The 21,856-nt window shown below is 35.4% G+C and overlaps 1 protein-coding gene across 1 annotated transcript in view; it reads left to right on the top strand.

The window, feature by feature from the left end:
- The window catches only part of MKLN1 (muskelin 1), a 188,616-nt gene that overhangs the window by 87,258 nt on the left and 79,502 nt on the right, over positions 1–21,856 (top strand). Inside the window, exons 9-11 of the mRNA XM_028525434.2 lie at positions 4,897–5,009; positions 11,795–12,010; positions 19,988–20,209. Coding sequence (XP_028381235.1) covers positions 4,897–5,009; positions 11,795–12,010; positions 19,988–20,209 — 551 coding nt within the window. The remainder of the gene's footprint in view (positions 1–4,896; positions 5,010–11,794; positions 12,011–19,987; positions 20,210–21,856) is intronic.

The following is a 21,856-nucleotide window of genomic DNA, read 5'->3' on the forward strand; positions in this document are numbered from 1 at the left end:
AGGTTCGATTCCCAGCCAGGGTACATGCCTGGGTTGCAGGCCATAACCCCCAGCAACCACACATTGATGTTTCTCTCTCTCTCTCTCTCTCTCTCTCTCTCTCTCTCTCTTCCCCTTCCCTCTCTAAAAATAAATAAATAAAATCTTTAAAAAAAAATCTTTCTTCCATCCTAAGTGAATTCTATCGTTCCATACCATGACAGAGAAGGAATGTAATATTTTGTTCTACTGCTGTATATGTCAGTTTTATTATTTATAATCCCTGTACCTCTAAGTTTCTTAAAACTTTTTTTCCATTTTACTTGTTTTTTTCTCAGTGTCTATATTAAACTAATAATTAAGTTAACCTCCTTCACTAGCCTGTTAACCCTTCTCCTGCCTCTTCTGTTTGACATATGAATTTTATCTAAGGTTGGGCCTACCCTGTCAGTGCTTAGTACATGCGTTCTTCACTGTTTCAAAGCGGGGGAAATCAGTTTAATTACAAAAATAGTGTGCCATCTTGTGGACAATAATGCAATCAGCACAATCTTATTTACCCCTAAAAAATAAGAGTTAGATACTGCATTTGGGCTCTTAAAATAAAAAGTCTGCCTCTTTGTGAAAAATAGGTAAAGACATTGATGTATTAACATTTCTACCTTATTTTTAGTGGACATAAGATATATAGATTAGTACTACTGGTACTCAGTAGCTATAGAGTTTAATACTGGTACCAGAAAGACCCGTACCAAAGAATATGGTTGAATTTTAGTTTTTGTGGCCTGAGTAATGACAGGTTTATTTATTGGTTGATGATTGATTCATTATAGTCTCTTAGAGTGAAATTGGTGTAACATTTTGAACAATTGGCTTAACAATAGGCTTTTATTGGTCAATTTACTTCAATTCCTTTCTTTCATTGGCTCCTCCTTTTCTGTCAGTTTCATATGCTGCTGATTGAGATCTGACCATGCTACATCTCTGCCTAAGGTCTTCTGCAGCTACTCCATTCCAACATCTGTGGCTCTGGCTCCTCAAATGCTTAACCTCTGGTATTGTCATGTAACCCCTTCTGTGTTCTGGCCATTGCCCGTCTCTTCAACCTCACCCTCACCTACTACTTTTTCTGTTCTTTTAAATTGAACAGTGCATTTATTAATTACAGTTTTTACCACTTTGGACACATTATTTAATTCTCACAGTGGCTTTATGAGATTAAAAACTGTGTGTCATTTTAGAGATGAGGAGAACAGTGCTTAAGGAACTTTGTGGTGATTGCACAGCTGTGGTGGTAGAGTTGCAGTGCTGTCTGAGATCCATCTGACTTTAGAGTCCCTGGCTTTTAAAACACTTTGTGTTTTTCTGTCTCTGTACCTTTATTTTTTACTCTGTTGAAATCCCCTCTTCACGTTCCCCATTCTATCAACAAAGCCACCTTGTGATGCAAATACCCCTGTTATCTTGAAGCCTTCCTTTCCTGAGTCCCCTTAACCAGATGTACTCTCCTCCCTCTTTTGAAGCCTCATGGTGCTTTTTACCTCTCTTACGGCACTTAGCTAGCTTATGGTCATGATGATTTATGTACTTGTTTTATACTCAACTTGACTGTAAGCTCCTTGAGGATAGGGACTGTGTCTTTTTTTTTTTTTTTCCTTTCTCTAAAGGGCTTGCCAATTCAGATTAGTACTCAGAACATACTGACTAAACATTCCTCTGAATGCTGGGAGAAATGGATGACCTCTGTAGCCTGTTCTCCTTTAAGAAAAAAAGAAAGGGCTGCTTCTTGAGGAGGATTATACTGCCCCAGGGATGTACATGAATAGTTACACAACCTTTAAGCATGAGAATGGACATTCAGTAAACTAAACAACTACCCTGTTGCAAACAATGTTTTCCTTTTTTAATTTTCTTCTCACTACTGTTCTGTCCGGTTATTTCTGTATTCTTTAAAAGTCTTTTTTATTACTTATGCATTAAATAATAAATACTTCTGCTGGTATTTGTTTCTACATAATATTTCATAACTGAATGATTTAACTTAAACAATTTGAAGATTTAATTAAAATTGTGTTATGCACTTCATTCAGGTATGTCAAATGGTCCTCTTTCTGACTGATTATTCAGTTTTACTATTAAACTTCAACTGGGACCAGAAAAGTATTCATAGACAAGAATGACATTTTGGATTCATTCCATTGGGATGCTTGTTTTGTGCCAGATTTTATTTTGCTCAGCTATCAATGAGGCTGTTGTGGAAATGTGGGTTTTCTTTGCTGTGAGAATTTATGCGTACAAAGAGACTTGCTTTTCAAAAAGAACATTGAGAACCCAGAGCCCAAGAGGAAGGGTTATTAAAGTTAATGAACCAGGGTAACCTTATCCAGAGGGTGCCCAGAAACACTATAAAACAAAAGGTCAATTGCTATTGCTATTTTAGTGTTATACCCCCTCCCTCTCCAGGCTTCAGAATGGAACAGGGTTAACTACCTTTGTAGTGATGATGCCTCGGCAAATAGTTTTTAAGCTAGATGAAAAATCTTCAAATTTTTCCTGTAAAATTCTACATATCTGGGCATTATTTACTGTGAATCATTTGGAAAACAGAATGTTACTTAACTAATGATAATGGGTTGTTTTACAGTTCTGAGATATAATTTTTAATAGTTCAATTGCCATTGTTTCACATTTGTACTGAGCCTAAAGTATTCTAGGTACCTATTTAAACATGGAATCAGGTACAATAATACTGTTTTTTATTACAACTGTAGCACTTAATAACTACAAATATTTCTTATTTCTGTACATTTTAAAGCAGAGGTATCAAACTCATTTTTACCAGGGGACACATCACCCTCGCAGTTGCCTTCAAAGGGCCAGATGTAATTTTAGGACTGGATAAATGTAACTACTTCTGGACAGTGAAGCGAGAGCTCAGCGCTGCCACTGGGTAGAAACAAGGTTCCAGGCTGGATAAAACAAGGTGGAGGGTGGGAGTCGGCCCAAGGACTTTGTGTGTGCCAGCTGTGTTTTAAAAGAACAATGCTGTTTATACTTGACAGCTTTCAGGATGTTTTTATCTAGCTGATATCTGAAGAACTTCACCACAGCACTGAGAATTTTATAATAAAGAAACTCAGAAGCAATGAGGTTAAGTGACTTGTTGAGTTAGCACAAGAACTCAGTGCTGTTCCAGTGATCTCTTCTTATCCAGAAGTATTGTTTTGGTTTCCCAAGATTCTTGGGGCATAGAATGGGATGTTTCTTAGAAAATTCACTTAAAGTTTGAAATTATATGACAAAAATCTTTTAGAAGACAGCCTAATACTATGAATGGCAAGAATTTTCTTAAATGGTGTTACAGTACTTCCAGGTGCATTTTGAATTGTATGTAACCCTTCATGGTGGGACATAACTTAGATGGCAGTCTCTTCATGTATAGGACTAGGGCATGTCAGTTAGAGAGTAGACATCTTTACAGTTTTCCTGTAATGTCTTATTTAACTTTATAAAAAAAATTGCTAGGCTTTATATCACCAGTAGGCATAAAACATTTATTTACAAAAAGGGAAATAGTTGAAGAAAGTAAAGTCACTCATATTACATAATAAAGAGGAGTGAGATATACACATTGTGATGTGTAAAGAGTTTCACTATTCACTAAGCAAGAAATCACGTGTTTTTTTAAAAGATTTTAATTATTTCAAAGATCTATATATTTATTTATTTTAGGACAGAAGGGAAGGAAGGGAGAAAGAGAGGGAGAGAAACCTGTGTGTGGTTGCCTTTTACACTGCTCCCACCCCCCCCCCTCCCGCCCAGGGCCTGGCCCTCAACCCAGGCACATGCCCTGACTGGGAATCGAATGGGTGACCCTCTGGTTTGCAGGCTGGCACTCAGTCCACTGAGCCATACCAGCCAGGGCAAGACATCAGTGTTATCACAGGGATAAAGTCCATGGGTAAAATGGATATTTCAGAGTTAGAAGACACCAAATTCTCAAGATAACCTGCAGTGATTTAAAGGTTGATTATGAGGAGTTAAATCTACTATAATATATACACACACACACACACATATATGTGGAAAAATTTCCCCCAGTTTCCATTGAATATCAAGGCATGTTCATTACTATATTTTTAAGATATCTAACTTTAATTGTTTTTGGTATTGCATTAGAAAGAAAGAAATTTTAATGTGATTTTTGCCCCCAGAAATAGCTAGATGTCTTGCTGTGACTGGTGTGGCTCAGTGGGTTGGGCATTGTCCCAAAAACTGAAAAGGTCACCAGTTCGATTCTGGGTGAAGGCACATGCCTGGGTTGCAGGCCAGGTCCCCAGTTGGGGGTGTGCAGGAAGCAGCTGATCTATATTTCTCTCGCACATCGATGTTTCTCCCCCTCACTTTCTTCCTTCCTTCTCCTCTCTCTAAAAACATAAATAAATAAAATATTTTTTTAAAGAAAAATAGCTAGATGTCTTTGTATTTTACACTATATATTTCTCTGGGATTTCTTTTTTTCTTTTTTTATGTAGCCTGAAGCTGCATTATTAATATAGTAAATGTAAATTTTTTGTGGCCAAACAGAAACTCCTAAACTGGCTGCATATCAATTTCACCCTGGACACTTTAACAATACAGACAGACTCTTTTTACCTACAGAATCGGAATCCAGGGAATACCTCCTCATTAGCTGTATTTTTATAGATCTCTCCAAGTAGTGTTCTGCAGCAGTCTTTCTATATACTCGTGTTTAGGAAATACTAGTCTAGAAACATTATGAAATATTATCAGTTTAATAGTTTAAGTTTATTTACATGTACCTTCTAAATGATCTTAGAGACAACTGGATAGGTCTGGGTGCCTAGACTTATATTTTGTCTTATCTTTTCACACATATTTTTCTAATTTTCATAGAGACCGTTTATTTGTTTGGTGGCTGGGATGGAACACAAGATCTTGCTGACTTCTGGGCGTACAGTGTGAAGGAGAACCAGTGGACATGTATCTCTAGAGACACTGAGAAAGAGGCAAGTTCTCAGAATTTTCATCCATCTGTATTGCAGTAGGGGTGCGGCTGTATGCTTCTTTTTCTGGATGATTTGTATTCTTCTCTAATATCCATCAGCAGTGATAGCAGGAGAATTGGTGGTGAACAAGTTTGGCTTACGCACTTTTGCATTCCAGCTTTTATACCTGGTTGTACATGAACAAATCTATCTTACAGAGATAAATAGAAGTGGGTATCAAATATCATTTTAGTTTTTACTACTTTATAACTGTGTAATGTAGAGGTGGTAGGTGTTCCTATAACCTCTACTCTTTATTTCAAGCATTCATCTTATTTTGAGTTCCTCTGGAAAATTGTGCTTTGGATGTCTTCATTTTCTCACTATTTTGGTCCCTCCATATTTGATCAAATATCAGTTTTACACATGCTATATTTTATTTTTAACTAAAAATATACATATGTATTTGTGTCTATCTGTTGATATATGTATCTGTAAAGCATATCCATAGTGAATAAAATGGCTTGGATTTATGGCTTTGTACATAATTATACACTGGTATAAAGCAAAAATTCAGATTTTTACAAATTTTTATAGAATTTCTTATTGTATCCTTTATCTAAGATGTGCCAGATTACAAGGTTAAAATAAACTGTTAACAAAACAGTAGGAGCTGCAAATGAAAAGTGGCAGAAAAAGACCTAATTTAATCTAGGAAGGCCATTTCAAAAGATCTGGTGCTATGTCTTTAATCCCAGGAAACTTAAGCAAATTTTGGCTATTCATGTGTTCCATTGATTTATCATTCTTATCTTTCCAAATGTATCTTAAAATTCTGATTTCTATTTATTATCCCTGTAAAAGTGTGAAAAATGGCCTTTGTCTTTTTGTATGAATGAAAGTATCATTTTCTGAAATGATTTATTTCTATCCTCAACAAAAAGAGACACCTAAAAAAATACTTAACGTTTTTCTCTTAAACTATTTTAAAGGTAGGTTGATTGCACCTGTAATTATTCTTGTAGTAAGTCTAGGATTTATCTTGAAACTCTCCCTCTTACTAATAAAGTGTATCTCTAATAAGTGCCTAAGTTCCAACAGTTCTAGCACCCAGTATTGCATTCACATGTCTTTTCCTCTCTGTCTCTTTCGTGTTAATTCCAACTTTGTGATTTCTTTCTTCAACATTTTTGCCTGTTGCTGGTCCCCAGATCTATTTTCATTTATTAGCACAGTCTTTAAGATAAAAATATCTGGCCACGTGGCATCTGCTCAAAGCCTATGTTTAGCTTCCATTTCTGTTATCTATATTTTATTTCATTCAAAACTTTAAAAAACTTTATTGGCATATACTAATAAGCATTTATTTTACTCAGGAGTTTACAGATTGACTGGGTCAATCTTTGGGTTTTGACTGGCTTGCTGATATATCAGGAGTCAGCTTGCTGTTGGCTAGTACAGTATAGCTTCAGCTGGGATTACCTGGCTTTGTTCTTCGTGGCTCCTCACCTTCCTGTTGGCTAGCTGAGACTTGTCCTCACGTCAGGGGCAGAGCCGCAAGGGGGATGAAGCAGACATGAGTATGCCACCAAATTTGTTTTTGTCCCATTGGCCGGAGGAACTCAGGTGACCAAGTCCAGAGTCACTGTATGATGAGGAGCACTATCAAAGGGAAGTCAGAATAACAACAGTAACCAGAATGATTAAGCAGTTTATCTACCTTATTCCTTTTTCTTAGAGTAAAAACTTCAAATTCTCATCATGATTTTGTCCTTATTGACCTTTCTAGCCTCATCTCCAGACTATGTGCCAGCCGTATATACTGTACTTGCTGGAATTATTCAACTTTTCACCTGTGTCCTTTGGCAATTGTTTTTTTCTTTGTTTGGAATTAATAGAGTGTCCTTCTCCCATTACCAGCTTTACCTAGTAAATGACTTTATTTTAAAAAACTTGTTCAAACGTCACTTCCTCTGTGAAGTGTTCTTGAGTTCTCCATGAAGAATTAGAAGCTTTTTTTTTTTTGGATGCTCATTTAATGTCTTATATTCCATACATGGGTTACTATAATGATTGGTTTACATTCCTGTTTTCCTACCTAGACTCTGAATTCCTTAAGGCAGAAATCATGTGCTTACTCTTTAGTGAGTAAGTAGGTGATAGAAGTTAAGTGAAAAGTTAATGCTAGAGTAAAACAAAGGACTGAGAAATACAAAATTCAGGAGAGTGGCTGCTTGGCTTGAAAAGAGGTTGGTTTACACAGGACCTCAAAAGTAGTATTAATGTTCTACTTTTGAAGCTGGGCATGGGTATTATTTTTTATACCACTTATATATGTTATTAGTGGTATTTAGAATGCAGCTAATAATTATTTAAACTAACCCTGGAAAAATTCAGATTGTTTTGACAAGAACACTGTGTCTGTTACTTTGAAGTCAGTAGGTATAAGTGGGAACCTAGTGTCGGAGTGCAGATTTATTATAGTTTATTATTACCTTCTTCATATAGACACCAAAAAACCTTTTGTTGATCTGTCTATGAATTGAATTGTGATATATGGCTGTTAGCAGAAATGCTCATTTCTTCCAGAATTAAACAGTTAACATTCCATTATCTAATTTTATTTTCTATACCAGTGAGTACAAGTTACTGTTTGATGATTCCCCAGGACATGTATTTTCAAAATATGATGCATAATTAAAAAGCAAAATTAATATAAACCACTTAAGTTAAATATGTATCTAATAACACATTTAAGAGATTGAAAGAATAGGGTGGCTCAGCTCTTAAAGAGAATAATTATTTTTATTTATGTATTTTTAAATAATTTTTTAGACTTTATTTATTTATTTTTAGAGAGAGGGGAAGGAAGGGAGAAAGAGAGGGAGAGAAAAGTCAATGTGTGGGAGCTACATAGATTGGTTGCCTCTCACATGCCCCCCACTGGGGACCAGGCCTGAAACCCAGGCAATGTGTCCTGACTGGGAATTGAACTGGCGACCTTTCAGTTTTCAAGCTGGCACTCAATCCACTGAGGCATACCAGCCAGGGTGAAAGTAGTTATTTTAAATGTTCAAGATGATATGCAGGTAAGTTTTTATAGGTTCAAAAATCTGTTTTTCTTTAGTTTTGCATTTTTATAAATCTCTGTAATGTCTGACTTAGTAGAAAACTAGGTCTTCATATCTGCTGCCACACTTAATCTCTTGTGACATATTGTTTTGTGTGAAATATATGAAGAAAATTGGACCTCACATAGATATGTTTTTGGAAAGGAAAGTAGTGTTTTAATATCCTCTTTATATAATTACACAAAATATACTGGGATCAATTTATTAAGAACATCCAAGACCCTCTACCCTGAAAATTCCAGGAGTGCTGCAAGATATTAAAGAAGACTGACATAAATGGAGATTTAACTATGTTCATGGATTACAAGACAATATTAAGACATCAGTTCTCTTCAGATTGATTTATAGATCATCACATTCCCAATCATAATCCCAACAGTTTTAGAAATTAACAATATGATTCTAAGACTTATGTGCACATGTAAAGAAGAATCAGAATAATTTTTTAAAAAAAGAATAGAGAGGTATTATATTACCTGACCTCAAGGAATGTCATATTGGTATATGAACAAACCAAAAGATAATGGAACAGAATAAAGTGTCCACAAAGAGACATATATGACCAATTAATTTTTGACAAAGGTCAGTGGGGAAGAAGATAGGGAGCAACCAGAACTCTCAAACATTTCTGACAGGAATATGATATAAAAAAAGAACATGTATAATTATCTAAAAAGACTATGGAAATGCTACTCAGAAGCCCCATCAGCTAACATTTTATATTCTATTACATTAAAAACACATTGTTCTGTCTTGTTCTTTGAATGGATCTTTTATCTATTTTTTTTTTTACCCATGTGTTGGTCATTTGAAAAATATTGGTTCCCTGAGTTATGCACATCTTCCATATCTTCATGTATTTTATATGCAATATCTAAAAATAATATGTTTGCTAATATCATAAACCTGGAAAAGTTTTTAAGTGTTGGGGAGGTGTCAAGGTCACAATGGTGGGTAGGAGTTTCTCTCTATTCCTAGTTTGCTGTAAGTTTTTCCTCCTGAATGTGTTGAATTTTATCAAATGCTTTTTCTATATATTTTGACATAATCATGTTTTTTCCCCTTTAATTCTGTTAGGAGATGAATTAACTTGATGGATTTTCCAATGTAAAGTCAACTTTACACTCCTGAGATATAAACCCTTTAGTTATAAAATATCTTTTTTATATCCTGCTGCATTCTACTTGATAATATATTGTTAAAAAGTAGTTTTGTGTCTTGTGCATGAGGTATACTAGCTGCCTGTATGTTATTTCTCCTCCTTCTCCTTTCTACTATTGTTGTTACTTCATTTCACTGTTATGTTGTCCTCATAAAATAAATTAGGAATGGAATAGAATATAGATTTAAAATGGGAGCTTTTTTTTCCTTTTCTGTTGTCTGAAAAATTTTGTGTAAATTTGGTATTCTTCCTTAAGTGTTTGATAAATTTACCATTCTAGATATGTGGGACTAGTTTATTCTCTGTGGGAAGATTATAAATTATTAATTATCCGTGGAAAGGTTTTAAATTATGAATTCAATTTTCAGTAGATATAAGTGACTTCCAATTTTCTCCTTCCCCTTGTGTCAGTTTTGGTAAGTTAAATTTTTTTCAAGGAATGTGTCTTTTTACCTACATTGTCAGATTTTACCTATGTTTTTTATAATAGGACCTATTTCTTTTTAACTTCGAGTGAGCCCACCCATAGTGATAGTCCTACTTTCATTTCTAATATTGGCCGTTTCTATTTTCTCTTTTTAAAAAACTAGTCTTACTGGGCCCTGGCTGGCATAGCTCAGTGGATTGAGCATGGGCTGGGAACCAAAGTATCCCAGGTTCAATTCCCAGCCAGGGTACATTCCTGGGTTGCAGGCCATAACCTCCAGCAACCGCACATTGATGTTTCTCTCTCTCTCTCTCTCTCTCTCTCCCTCCCTTCCCTCTCTAAAATAAATAATAAATAAAATATTAAAAAATTAGTCTTACTAATGGTTTATAATTTTGTTAATCTTTTAAATAAACAACTTTGCAATTTTGTCCATTTCCTATTCTGTTGATTTCTATTATTAGTATTATTATTATTATTATCATTATTTAGTTTGTAAATGCTCAACATTTTAATAGCACTCATGCTAATTAAGATGAAGCAAGAAGTTCTGTTACTCTCCTAATAAAATTTCAAATTTCATACTCTAGGAAATGTGGCATTGATTTATTATATATTACCCCATCTTTATTTTTGAGATTATTTAATTATGAAAGAAATTATTTCCCAAGTAAAAATTTTCACCTTATCTACTAAGATTTTTCTTGACACAAATCTTTAAAAATAAGTTTTAAAGTAGTAATTAGTATGAATACTAAAATGCAGATTTATATCAACTTAATATCTGGGTTAATAACACTAGTGTCGAATTGTCCTTTATTCCTGATACCTTTATGCTTCGTTTAATCTCAGTAGTAGATGGTAGATTACTCTTCTTGTATATCCCACTCTAGAAACCTATAATAGTTCTTTATTGCTTGCAAGATTATATCTAGTCTTCTCTAGGATATTAGATTCACCAAGATTTCTATTTCCACCTTGTACTTCAAACTCTGTTATTTCTGCAACAGGAATTCTTTATCTCAGTTACAACCACACACATTGTAATAAGTATATTTTTGTTTTGTTCTCTTCTGGAAAAAACAATCTGGAATAGTGGAAAGAACCCAGATTTTGCCTTGGTTACCCTGGGGCCTTAGATTCTCTATCTTACTTTCTGGTTTTGTGACTGTTTACAGATTACTTAAGCTCTATGAAATGGTGATAATATTTCCTTATTGAGTTGTCATATAGATTAAATGAAATATACACACATACATGCATAGTAATAATATAAACAGAATTTAGGAGATACTTAAGAAATATTAGTTTTGTTTCCTTTTAATTCAGTCCTGCTAATTAGTTTTTTCTTCTTCATGGACTTTATTTTTGGTTTATACTACAATAATTTTTATCTTTATTCAGTCCTATGATACAAGTGATCTCACCTAATTTTTGTTAGTAGTATGCTGTTCTTCATATTGCTCCAGTTGGGTTATTTATTCAGTCAGGAGAGTCAGTTGTTTGTAATATAAAGGGGAGATGAAGAAGTCAGAGACTTAGATTCTCATTCTGCTTCTGTCACTAGCTTACTGGCTTTCGGGAAGAGTGCCTTTTGTCTTTTGTCTTATAGTTCCTCATCTTTAAAGGAGATGTTTAAACTAGAGATTTTATGAAGGTTCCTTCTAATTATGAAATTCAGTGTTCTAGATATTCTTGGAGTGCCTGTCTTGTGCTAGATTCTGATGAAAAATGTTTTAAAGACCAAATATGTCTTAGTAGATTGATGTAAATAGAGAATTAAACTTTGCACAAATGACTAAAATGCAGTTGAGTATATAATAGAAGCCATATAATTGTTATGAACAAAGTACCACAGGGTACAGAATAGTTCATCTCATCTTTCCTGGTAGATTTTAAGCATTTCTGAGTAAGATTTGTATCTTCTACTGCCTGTTTTTGCTTTCCTTGAGATTTAAGCTTAGTGTTGGACTTACATTAGTTGGACTTACGTGAGTTTCTGAGCAAAGCTTGTAATGAAAGTCAACAAAAGGGGCATTTAATTTCATTTTGTTATTTGTTCTCTGAATTTTTTTTTTCTCCACAGAATGGTCCTAGTGCCAGATCGTGTCATAAAATGTGTATTGACATTCAACGAAGGCAAATCTACACGTTGGGCCGTTATTTGGATTCCTCTGTGAGGAACAGCAAATCTCTGAAGAGCGACTTTTATCGCTATGACATTGACACTAACACATGGATGTTACTCAGTGAGGATACCGCTGCTGACGGAGGGCCGAAGAAGTTGGTGTTTGATCATCAGGTTTGGTGCCCAGATAAATATATGGTAGAATTACTTAGTGCTTAGTAACTCTTGCCGGTTAGAGTTTTATTTCACATGTTATACTGATTGTTTCGTAGCCATTTCTACTACAAATTCCTGTGACAGATGATAAAAATAAATTGTTTCAATAGGTATAAGTTATTCTTAAACATTTTTTGCCCTTGTTTAGTGCAGGATAAAATACTAAGATCTCAGGACACAAATATGAATTTATAAAAGCGTTGGAGAGTAGACAGAGCAACACACATGAAGAAAAAGAATTTCATTTTATAATAAATATCTATGAATCATAACAATAACCGTTTTCCCTTTTAAAACTTTTTATTCTGTATTCCTGGAAGAAATGTAAAATTACTTTATAGTGAGTTCAGGAATTTGAAATCTAGAGCTTTTCTTTCCATTTGAGTGAGATACATTTACCTTTGTATATAATTACAAATATGATAAAACTGTTAGGAATTTGACATAAACTAGATAAAGTTTAAATTCAGCACCAATAGAATCATACAGTGATGCTGTAGACAAGAAGACTACACATAGCAATATTGTAAGCCAGTTTAATATTAATATACATGAAGGTCTCATCATCATCTCCATCAGTGTTATTACCATTATTATCTGTATTTGAATGCTGACTCCATAGCAGTTCATGGTAGTTCATACCTCAAACAAAACAGTAATCATGTCAAATTCTGTAGGCAGTTTTACTTGGTTCAACTCATGTCCAAAGGTTTTTGGGGGGTATGGAGGAGAAAAAGACTTTTAAAAAATCCACAACACCATAATGATGGACATAGTATTAGCTAGTACTTGAGGAATGAGAGGTGGTGCTAGAAGTATGAGAGAAATCTAAGTTAGTCCTATTTAACCTCCTATCTTATATGCAAGTGAAACTCAAGTCTTTATTTATTATTCTTTACATATTTTTGTTAATTCTTTGCTTTAAAAGTATTGTACTGCTATGTTTATATTAACAAGTAGTTGTGATAAGAGAATGGTAAGGAAAAGAGGAATGGATTATATGCCTATCAAGTAAGTGGTGGGTGGAAAATCAAAAACATTAGTCTTCAAAGTACTCCCCAGATTGAATTTGGAACATCTGCTGGCTCTACATAACTGAGCTCTGCAAAGGCTTTGCACTTCCCTGCTGACATTCTCAGTGTTTTCATGTGGAAATAAAACTCCAAAAAACGTTTGGCTGGTTCTGATCTTTAAAAACAGAACATCAGCAGATAACATTGTGAGGGAAACAATTTATTTTCTTGCTTTCAACTGGTTACAGTTTTTTTTTTTACCAAAAGATGCCTATGTCTTTATTTTTAACAAATTTGAAAAAGAATAACATAGAGGTAGTCTGAGTACAAATGTATTGCCCTGTGTATGGTCTTTGCTTCTCTTGACCTTGATAACGTAGAATGTTCCATGGAAGCTAGGTTCTGTTAAAGTTTGGTTTCAGCTGATTAGATGTTATAACAGAACACTAGGGATGAAGAAGAAACCAGGATTTCAGTCCTAATTCAGCTAACAGCTAGCTCTGTGACCTTGTGTTATCTGTGTAAGCCTCCATTTTCTATTCTGTTTCATGCAAATAAACCTATAAGTTGGAACTTCAAAATTCCCATGGGGTTGTTTGTGACACTAAGATTTGACACTTACTGTTCAAATTAGAAAAGAACGTGAGAATGCTAGAGTCATGAAGACATGTTTAAAAGTTACTTGCCATTTTAAATTTAGTGAAAAAATTTAAAGACTTTGGATTTATTAAGAATATAGTGGCAGCTTAGTTCTGAAGCTTTGGATGTTGTTGCTTTGTGTGACTTTCAGGAACAATGAGAAGCAAACCAAAAAAGATTTATAAAAAAACACAAGGCACATATTCAGCAAAACCAGGGGCCAAAGAAAACCCATAACTCCCAATTTCTTGTAAGTTTAGCCAAGAACAACTGAAATACCCACACATAACCTGTATTGAAGCCTACAGCAGTGTGGTAGGGAACTGGGAATGCAGAGGAGATGAGCAGAGGCACATCTTAGTGGGAGTGTTAGGAGCGGGGCAAAAAGTTGAACCCAAGGCAGCCTCTGGAGGAGTCAGGGAAATAGGAAGCACCCAGAAAGTCCCAGATGTGGTAGATGTCAGAAAGCGCCATCTTCGAAACGTACGAGAAATACCAAGACAGCTGGGAACAGTGGACCCCTTTTGCAATATCCAGTGAAGAAATTGGGAAGCTCAAGTCTTATGATGGAAGCCCACCGCCAACCCAGGTGAGGGTTCGTGGAGTTAAGGAAGATGTGACTTCACAGATGCACTATATTTTGAAGAAGTCATTTAACTCAGTAGCAACAGAGGAGGGTTCCTTGAACAAGAACATCGCCCTTTCATAGGAACCTTCTGTTATTTGGTCCAGGGAAATTTAACTTTAAAGGAGTTGAATTTAAATATGAAAATCTACAAAACAACTAAACACCAATCTTTAAAGAGGTACTCTACAGGACACATGGAAGTTCTGGCCAAGATGGAGGTGTAGGTAGAGACCCTCACTTCCTCGCACAACTAAAAGGAGGATAACAACCAATCTGAAATCAATAAGCAGCCAAAAGTGCCAGAAAATCAAACTGCATGGAACTCCACCAACAAAGGAATTAAAGAAAAAAATCAACCAGAACAACAAGGACCAGTAAGGCCACGGACCACTCAGACTGACTTGGAAAAAGTACTGTGGTGTGGCAGACCTTGGGGTCAGGGCTGGCTGTGGAACTCAGACTTGGGGTCAAGGCTGGCTACAGAGCTCAGTGGGCTGTGTGGGAGGGGCTGACTTAAGGGAAACTCAGAGGTGGCTGTGGGCTACGGCTGGGGTTGCCCTGGTAGGAGAAGCTCCCAGTCTCACACAAGAGTCCATGGGAAAGTGTTCTAGAGACAAGCAGGCGAGCAGCACCGTTCCCTCTCTGGCTCCTCCCCCACAGGCAGTGCCACAGTGAAGCAAGGAGGGTTGCCCTGCCTAGGCGAATACCTAAGGCCCTGCCCCTTATACCCCATCAGCTGCACCAAGACAAAGAGGTATGGCCCAAATGAAAGAACAGACTAAAGCCTCAGAAGAGGAGATCTAAGCAAGGAGGAGATCGCCAACCTATCTGATGGAGAATTTAAAGCCCTGGTAATCAAAATGCTCACAGATCTGATTGAACTTCATCAAAAATGAAAAAACAATGAAGGATACCCAAGTGAAATAACGCAGAATGTTCAGGGAACCAACAGTAACGGGAAGGAAGCCAGGATTCAAAGCAATGATTTGAAGAAGGAAAGGAAAAAAGAAACATCCATCCAGATCAAAATGAAGAAATAAGAATTTGAAAAAGTGAAGAGACTCTTAAACCTCTGGGACAACCTGAAATGCTCCAATATCTAAATTATAGGGGTGCCAGAAGGAGAAAAGGAAGGCCAAGAATTGAAAACTTATTTGAACAAATAATGAGGGAAAACTTCCCCAATCTGGTGAAGGAAAATAGACTTCCAGGAAGCTCAGAGAATTCCAAAGAAGTTGGACCCCAAGAGGAACACACCCAAGGCACATCATCATTAAGTTACCCAAGATTAAAGATAAGAGAGAATCTTAAAAGCAGCAAGAGGGAAGGAGAGAGTTACCTACAAAGGAGTTCCCATAAGCCTATCAGCTGATTTCTCAAAAGAGACCTTGCAGGCAAGAAGGGCTGGAAAGAAGTATTTGAAGTGATAAAAGGCAAAGACCTACATCCAAGATTACTCTACCCAGCAGAGCTGTCATTTAGAATGGAAGGTCAGATAAAGGTTTCCCAGATAAATCAAGTTAAAGGAGTCATCATCACCAAGCCCTTATTATATGAATGTTAAAGGGATTTATCTAAGAAACTGAAAAAGATCAAAACTATGAAACAGCAGAATATGACAACAAACTCACAACTATATCAACAAATGAACCTAAAGAAACAGAAAAGCAACGAGAACACAAACTAAGCAAACAACCAGAACAGGAACAGAATCAGAGATATGGATCACATGGAAGGATTTCAGCAGGGAGGAGGAAGGGAGAAATAGGGAGAAAAGGTACAGGGAAGAAGCAGCATGGTTAGTAGGCATAAGGTAGATGGGGAGAAATTAAAAAAAATGGCACGGGAAACAGGATTCAACTTACATGTACAACCATGGACGTGAACTAAGGGGGTGGAATACTGGAGGGTTGGGGGGCAGGATAGAGGGGGATAGAGGGGGGAAAATTGGGAAAACTGTAATAGCATAATCAATAAAATGTTTTTTATAAAAAGGACACATGGAAAAAACCAAGTGGGGGGGTAGAAACAAGGGAGGGAGGTGGGTTTGGCTGGGTCGGGGGAGCGGGGGGGGTAAACGCAGACAACTGTAAATGAACAACAATAAAATAATTTTTAAAGAAAAGAAAGAGGTACTCTAAAGAAAAACAATAAGATAAACAGCAAAACTTTTCTTTAGACAACAGTAGATGAAAATTATATTCCAGTATCCAAACATGAATTAAATGATTTAATGGAAGCTTGAAACTCTGAAGAAAATGGCAAAGCATCAATGCAGGAATGCAGATGAGATGACCAAATAATAGGAGCAGGTGAAACTGGGCCTGGTAAAACTCAGGAAAGAAATTGAAGAAAGACATAGTAACACTTTTAGCATGATGACTGATCTCCATGGAGCATAATCAAGAATGGATAAGGGTAATTATAGCATGAAAATAAGAACAGATAATAAGTAATTAAAGATTTAAAAAAGAATTAGCCAGAAAATTACAGATCAAGAAGACAGGCAAAAGTGAGCCAACATACTTGTAATTGGAGACATTAAATACAAAAGCCAAAACAATGGAACAATTGATTATTTATAAATAAAATTCAAGAAAACTTTCCTGAACAAAGAAGAGTATTTATATTTCAAAAGGTGTGCTGTATTCAGGGAAAACTGAACTAGGCATTCAACTGTAAGACATATGTTAGTAACATTGGATTTCAAATATAAAGAAGCCATTTGGGGGGCAACTAGACAAAATGATCAAGTTACCTGTAAGAGAGAGAAAAGGAGACTGATATCAGATGTCTCTACAGCTACATTCAGTGCCAGGAAACAGTAGAGCAACATCTAGAAGGTATTCAGAAAAAGAGTGCGAGGCAAGGATTTTATATGTAGACAAACTGCCCTTCAAGTATGACTACTTTTTGCAGAAATTACTAGAAAAAATATGAGCTAGCCAAGAAATGGCAGGAGAAACTTCAGGGAAAACATTGGAGATCTCAGCTTACTGACATTCTCCCTGGGCCAGTGTACATCACTGGCAGGCTGAACAAGAGAATACATTAGTAATGGTGTTGAAAAACAAGAAAGAATGCCCCTGGAGAACTTAAAAAAAAAACAAATGGGTAAAATTCCTTTAAGGTAGAAAGCAGACAAGATCAGATCCAACTGGAAAAAACTGGAGCCTGGAAGATAGCAGCCACATGAGCCTCAAAGTTTATATAGCTGGGGCAAAAAGTAGATGATCAGTGGGAGACTGAACAGCAGAGCGTTCTCCAGTTTGACTGCGTAGCACTTAACTGTGATCATTGTTCATAGGTCAAGGGTTGAGTGTGGGCATTGGAGCTGCAAAGAGCAATACTCCCAAGGGCACTGGAGAGCAGCTGTGGCACCCTTCATAGCATCACATCTCATTTCTTCCCATCCAGCCCCTTTAAGCAGGCTATTGTGTTTGCAACAGGCAGATGACTAGAGATTCTCAGATGCAAAAAGGACTAGAACAACCAAAAAATCAAAATATTTGAATATAATTAATGCCATCAGAAAGATGCTGAACTCAACAAACTAAGAATTAACAAAGAAAAATTAGTATAAACTGAAGAAGCCTTTAAGATAAGTTTTAAGTGATATTTTTAGAGTAATTCAGTGGATATTGCATTCATTAAAAAGACATGCCTAGAAAAATGACAAAGATTTTTTTAATCTTAGCAAATTAATTGGGAAGCAGAATGAACACACTCACCTCTAAGTGGTTACTGAATTAGTTGAAATTTTGAGAGAAAAGAAACAGAAAAGGTCCTGAAGTTTCAATACCACCTAATAAGAGTTCTAGAAGAGAATGCAGACCAAACAACAACAAAAAAACCCCCAAAACTCAAAGTAAAAATGAAGAAAACTCCAAGAAAGTTTTCAGAACAAAGGGAACACCAGGCACAGATCAAGATGAATAAAATATCCCTGCCTAGATACTTCCATAATGAAATTTCTGAACCAAGGATTAAAAGAAAATCCTAAAAGCCTCAGAGAGAAAACTGGTTACCTTTGTAGGCAAACAAATGAGAACAGGCACATTGAAATTATCCCCAAAAGGAAAGAGAAAATTCCTCTGTACCTGTATAAAGACCTGTAGGGGCCAGATAACCATAGGAAACCTGATAAGACATAGATTGGCCAAAATTAGTATGACTCTATGAATTTATGAAAATGTAAATTGGCTTCCATGATATAAGTCCTTTGGGATTTTCAGCATGATCCCCAGTGTTTGCAGAGATTGGAGCCTTAAGTACTTAGGACAGGGTGATAAGACCCAGCTTCAGTGAAGCCCTAGACTGTCATACATATAGTAGGTGATTGGGGCCCTACTGAGTTGTCTTCAGAAATGTATGGATTGCTTTTAATGATAGGATTATTGAAGATTAAAGAGTAGGAACACTTTCTTTGGAGGGCCAGGGTCATGAAAATTTTCTCAGTTTTACAATTATATTCACCAAGATTTCACCCCTGAGGTATAGTAGATTTTCATCTTAATTTATGAAAATTGCCAGAAACCTGGGTAGTAGCAAGTGAGTAGATCTTTTTGATGGTGGGTAAAAATTAGGATGTGCTACAGTTTTTTCTTGGAATTTACTGGGGTGTCATTGGTTAAAATCTTTTCAGTGTTTATATAAAAACCAAGGTTTGTGATTGTTTAAAAAGCTTTTTATTAAAAACAATACAAAAATAAATAGCAGAAGTAATTCGATGGGAGGAGAGAATTGAACATACAATGACTAGTATTTATGCTGTAGCAAAATAATGTTTTGTGTATACAGTTTTTTTCTTTAAATGTAAATGCCACTTGTATTCATTGTCAATTTCCAATCTGGACATACATATTCCTTGAAATAAATTTAATTCTTATTTATTATCTTTTGACAAATGACTTTTTCCTGATATTTTTTGTGAAAACTATAATCTTGAGTTGAAAGAATAAAGAATTAAGGTTGGCTTTTGAACATGAGTTACATAACATACCTCAAAGAAAATTAAATTTATAGTATTGTGTTAAAAGAAGACAAGGTTCATCACACCATAGATGTCAGTCTGGAGACTGATTGCTTTAAATGTTTTTTTGTTTGATGTACTCTTTTGTAACATAATTTGAAGAGTTTTGTAAAATAAATGCAGGGAGGTGAACTTAGTTGCATCACTCATTCACATATCTGCTCTCTTATAAATAGTAGCAAGATAAATAAGATGCTTGCCTAGAATAGAAAGTTTTTATAAGGAGGATTAAAAGGAATATGTGATCATTGTTTACCCGTAGAGTATGATCTGTATTTACTCTTAGGTTTGAAAGTCAGCACCTCATGTATTTGGTTGATTTGGTAAAAATTACTAATTTCAAGAAAGCATAAATCTCTTTAACCCAACATATTTTATTCTCAGTGGGAAAGACAGAAATGTGAAAAGGTATTTAGAAATACGCCTGCCAGGTGCTGAGCAGCATTGCAATAAGTGCATATGATAATCAGTGGTGGTACTTAATAAGACAAAGTTCAGTTTTTTTGTTTTTGTTTTTGTTTTTTGTTCTTTTAAAAGAATCTAAAACCATTCACATTGTTTTCACTTTAGCACATATGACAGGAACAGTTAAAACTATTCAATCTGTTGTCTTGTTCTGATAGATGTGTATGGACTCCGAAAAACATATGATCTACACCTTTGGTGGTAGAATTTTGACGTGTAATGGCAGCGTAGACGACAGCAGAGCCAGTGAACCACAATTCAGTGGGTTGTTTGCTTTCAACTGTCAATGTCAGACCTGGAAGCTTCTTCGAGAGGACTCCTGTAATGCTGGGCCTGAGGATATCCAGTCTCGGATAGGACACTGCATGCTCTTTCACTCGGTAAGAATATTCTCTACATTGTGTTACGTTATTTTGTCTTATATATCTCAGTAGGAAAAGAAGTGGTGAAATTAATTCCTCAGTAAGAGATCAAAACTTTTTATTAGAAATAAACAATCAGTGTTAGTAATGATAGACAAAAATAAAACTCTTTAACAGTGATCTGTTAGCTAATTGAAAGTATTTCCCATCAACTTAGTAATTCCAAAATAGTTATCATTTGGATACTAATCTAGGCATTTTTAGCAGTGAAGTGACCAACTTCACTGCTTATATAGATATTGTAGCTATTTCTATGTATTTATTTCTCTTAGTAACTAGAAGATAAATTTTCTCATCTGTTCTTATTTTCCACTCTGCTCTTCTTCATAAATGCACATAATTAATTAAGAATTGACTTTATAGAATGAAATTAAAATTTATCAGCAAAACCAGCATATAGACATTGCATTAACCTTTTCAGATGTTACAGTGAAAACTTGGACTCCTTTCTGTGGACGTAATTTGAAAAACATATTACGGAATATTTTAAACATACCAAAGTAGGGAGAAAAGTATAATAAATTCCTGTATAATAAAAGTATAATAAATTCCTGGGAGAAAAGTACTCATCAGTTTCAGCTGTTACCAGTATTCTACTGTTTATTTTTCATGTATTTACCCCACTTGTATTTCATTTTTTTGATGTTTCTTTGAATTTTAAGTTTATTCTTAAATTTCTTGTGCTGGTGGGGTATATTAAAGCAAATCCCAAACACTATTTTTACACCTGTAAATACTGTATGTCACTAATAGCAAAGGACTTTTAAAACTCATCATTGTAATACCATTATAAGACCTAACCAAAATAAAAGCAATTTCTTAATATCTTTAATACATGGAATTTTTCTGAAATACTGAAAAAATCTTTCATAGTTGGTTTTTTCAAGTTTATTCATAGTTGGTTTATTCAAAAGCAGTCTGTATTATGCCCTGGCTGCTGTGGCTCAGTGAATTGAGTGCCGGCCTGCAAATCAAATGATTGCCGGTTCAATTCATGCCTAGGTTGCAGGCCATGTCAGGGCACACGCCTGGGTTGCAGGGCCATGTCCCCATGAGGGGGTGTGAAAGAGGCAACCACACACTGATATTTCTCTCCCCCTCTTTCTCCCTCCTTTTCCATCTCTTTAACAATAAATAAAATCTTTTCTTAAAAATGTCTTTATTACATTTGGTTGTAATGTCTCTTAAATTTCTTTTAATTCACAATGGTACTCACCGCATTTGTTAACAAAATTTAATCATGCATGCCTTAGAATTTCCTGTATTCTTGATTTGGAGGATTTTACCCTCATAAAATATGATCTTCTATCTATATTTCATGTCAGCTGGTAGTTAAAATCAGAGCTAAAGGTTCTAAAGGCAAAATAAATTTTTTTTAAAGAATTTCTCAGTTACAGTTGACATGCATATTAGTTTCAGGTACACAACCCAGTGTTTAGATATTTGTATATCTTGATCACCCTGATAAATCAGTACTTGATTTTGGATTCACTCTTCCTACTGGGGGGAGCAGGGAGTACAAAAGGAGAAGTGTAAGAATACTGAGGTGTTCTGATTGAAAAATATCAAGAGGCATTTAATGTGGTCCTTTTACTGATGTTAAGT

The sequence above is a fragment of the Phyllostomus discolor genome, chromosome 10 (assembly GCF_004126475.2).
Source record: "Phyllostomus discolor isolate MPI-MPIP mPhyDis1 chromosome 10, mPhyDis1.pri.v3, whole genome shotgun sequence".
NCBI classification, from domain to species: domain Eukaryota; kingdom Metazoa; phylum Chordata; class Mammalia; order Chiroptera; family Phyllostomidae; genus Phyllostomus; species Phyllostomus discolor.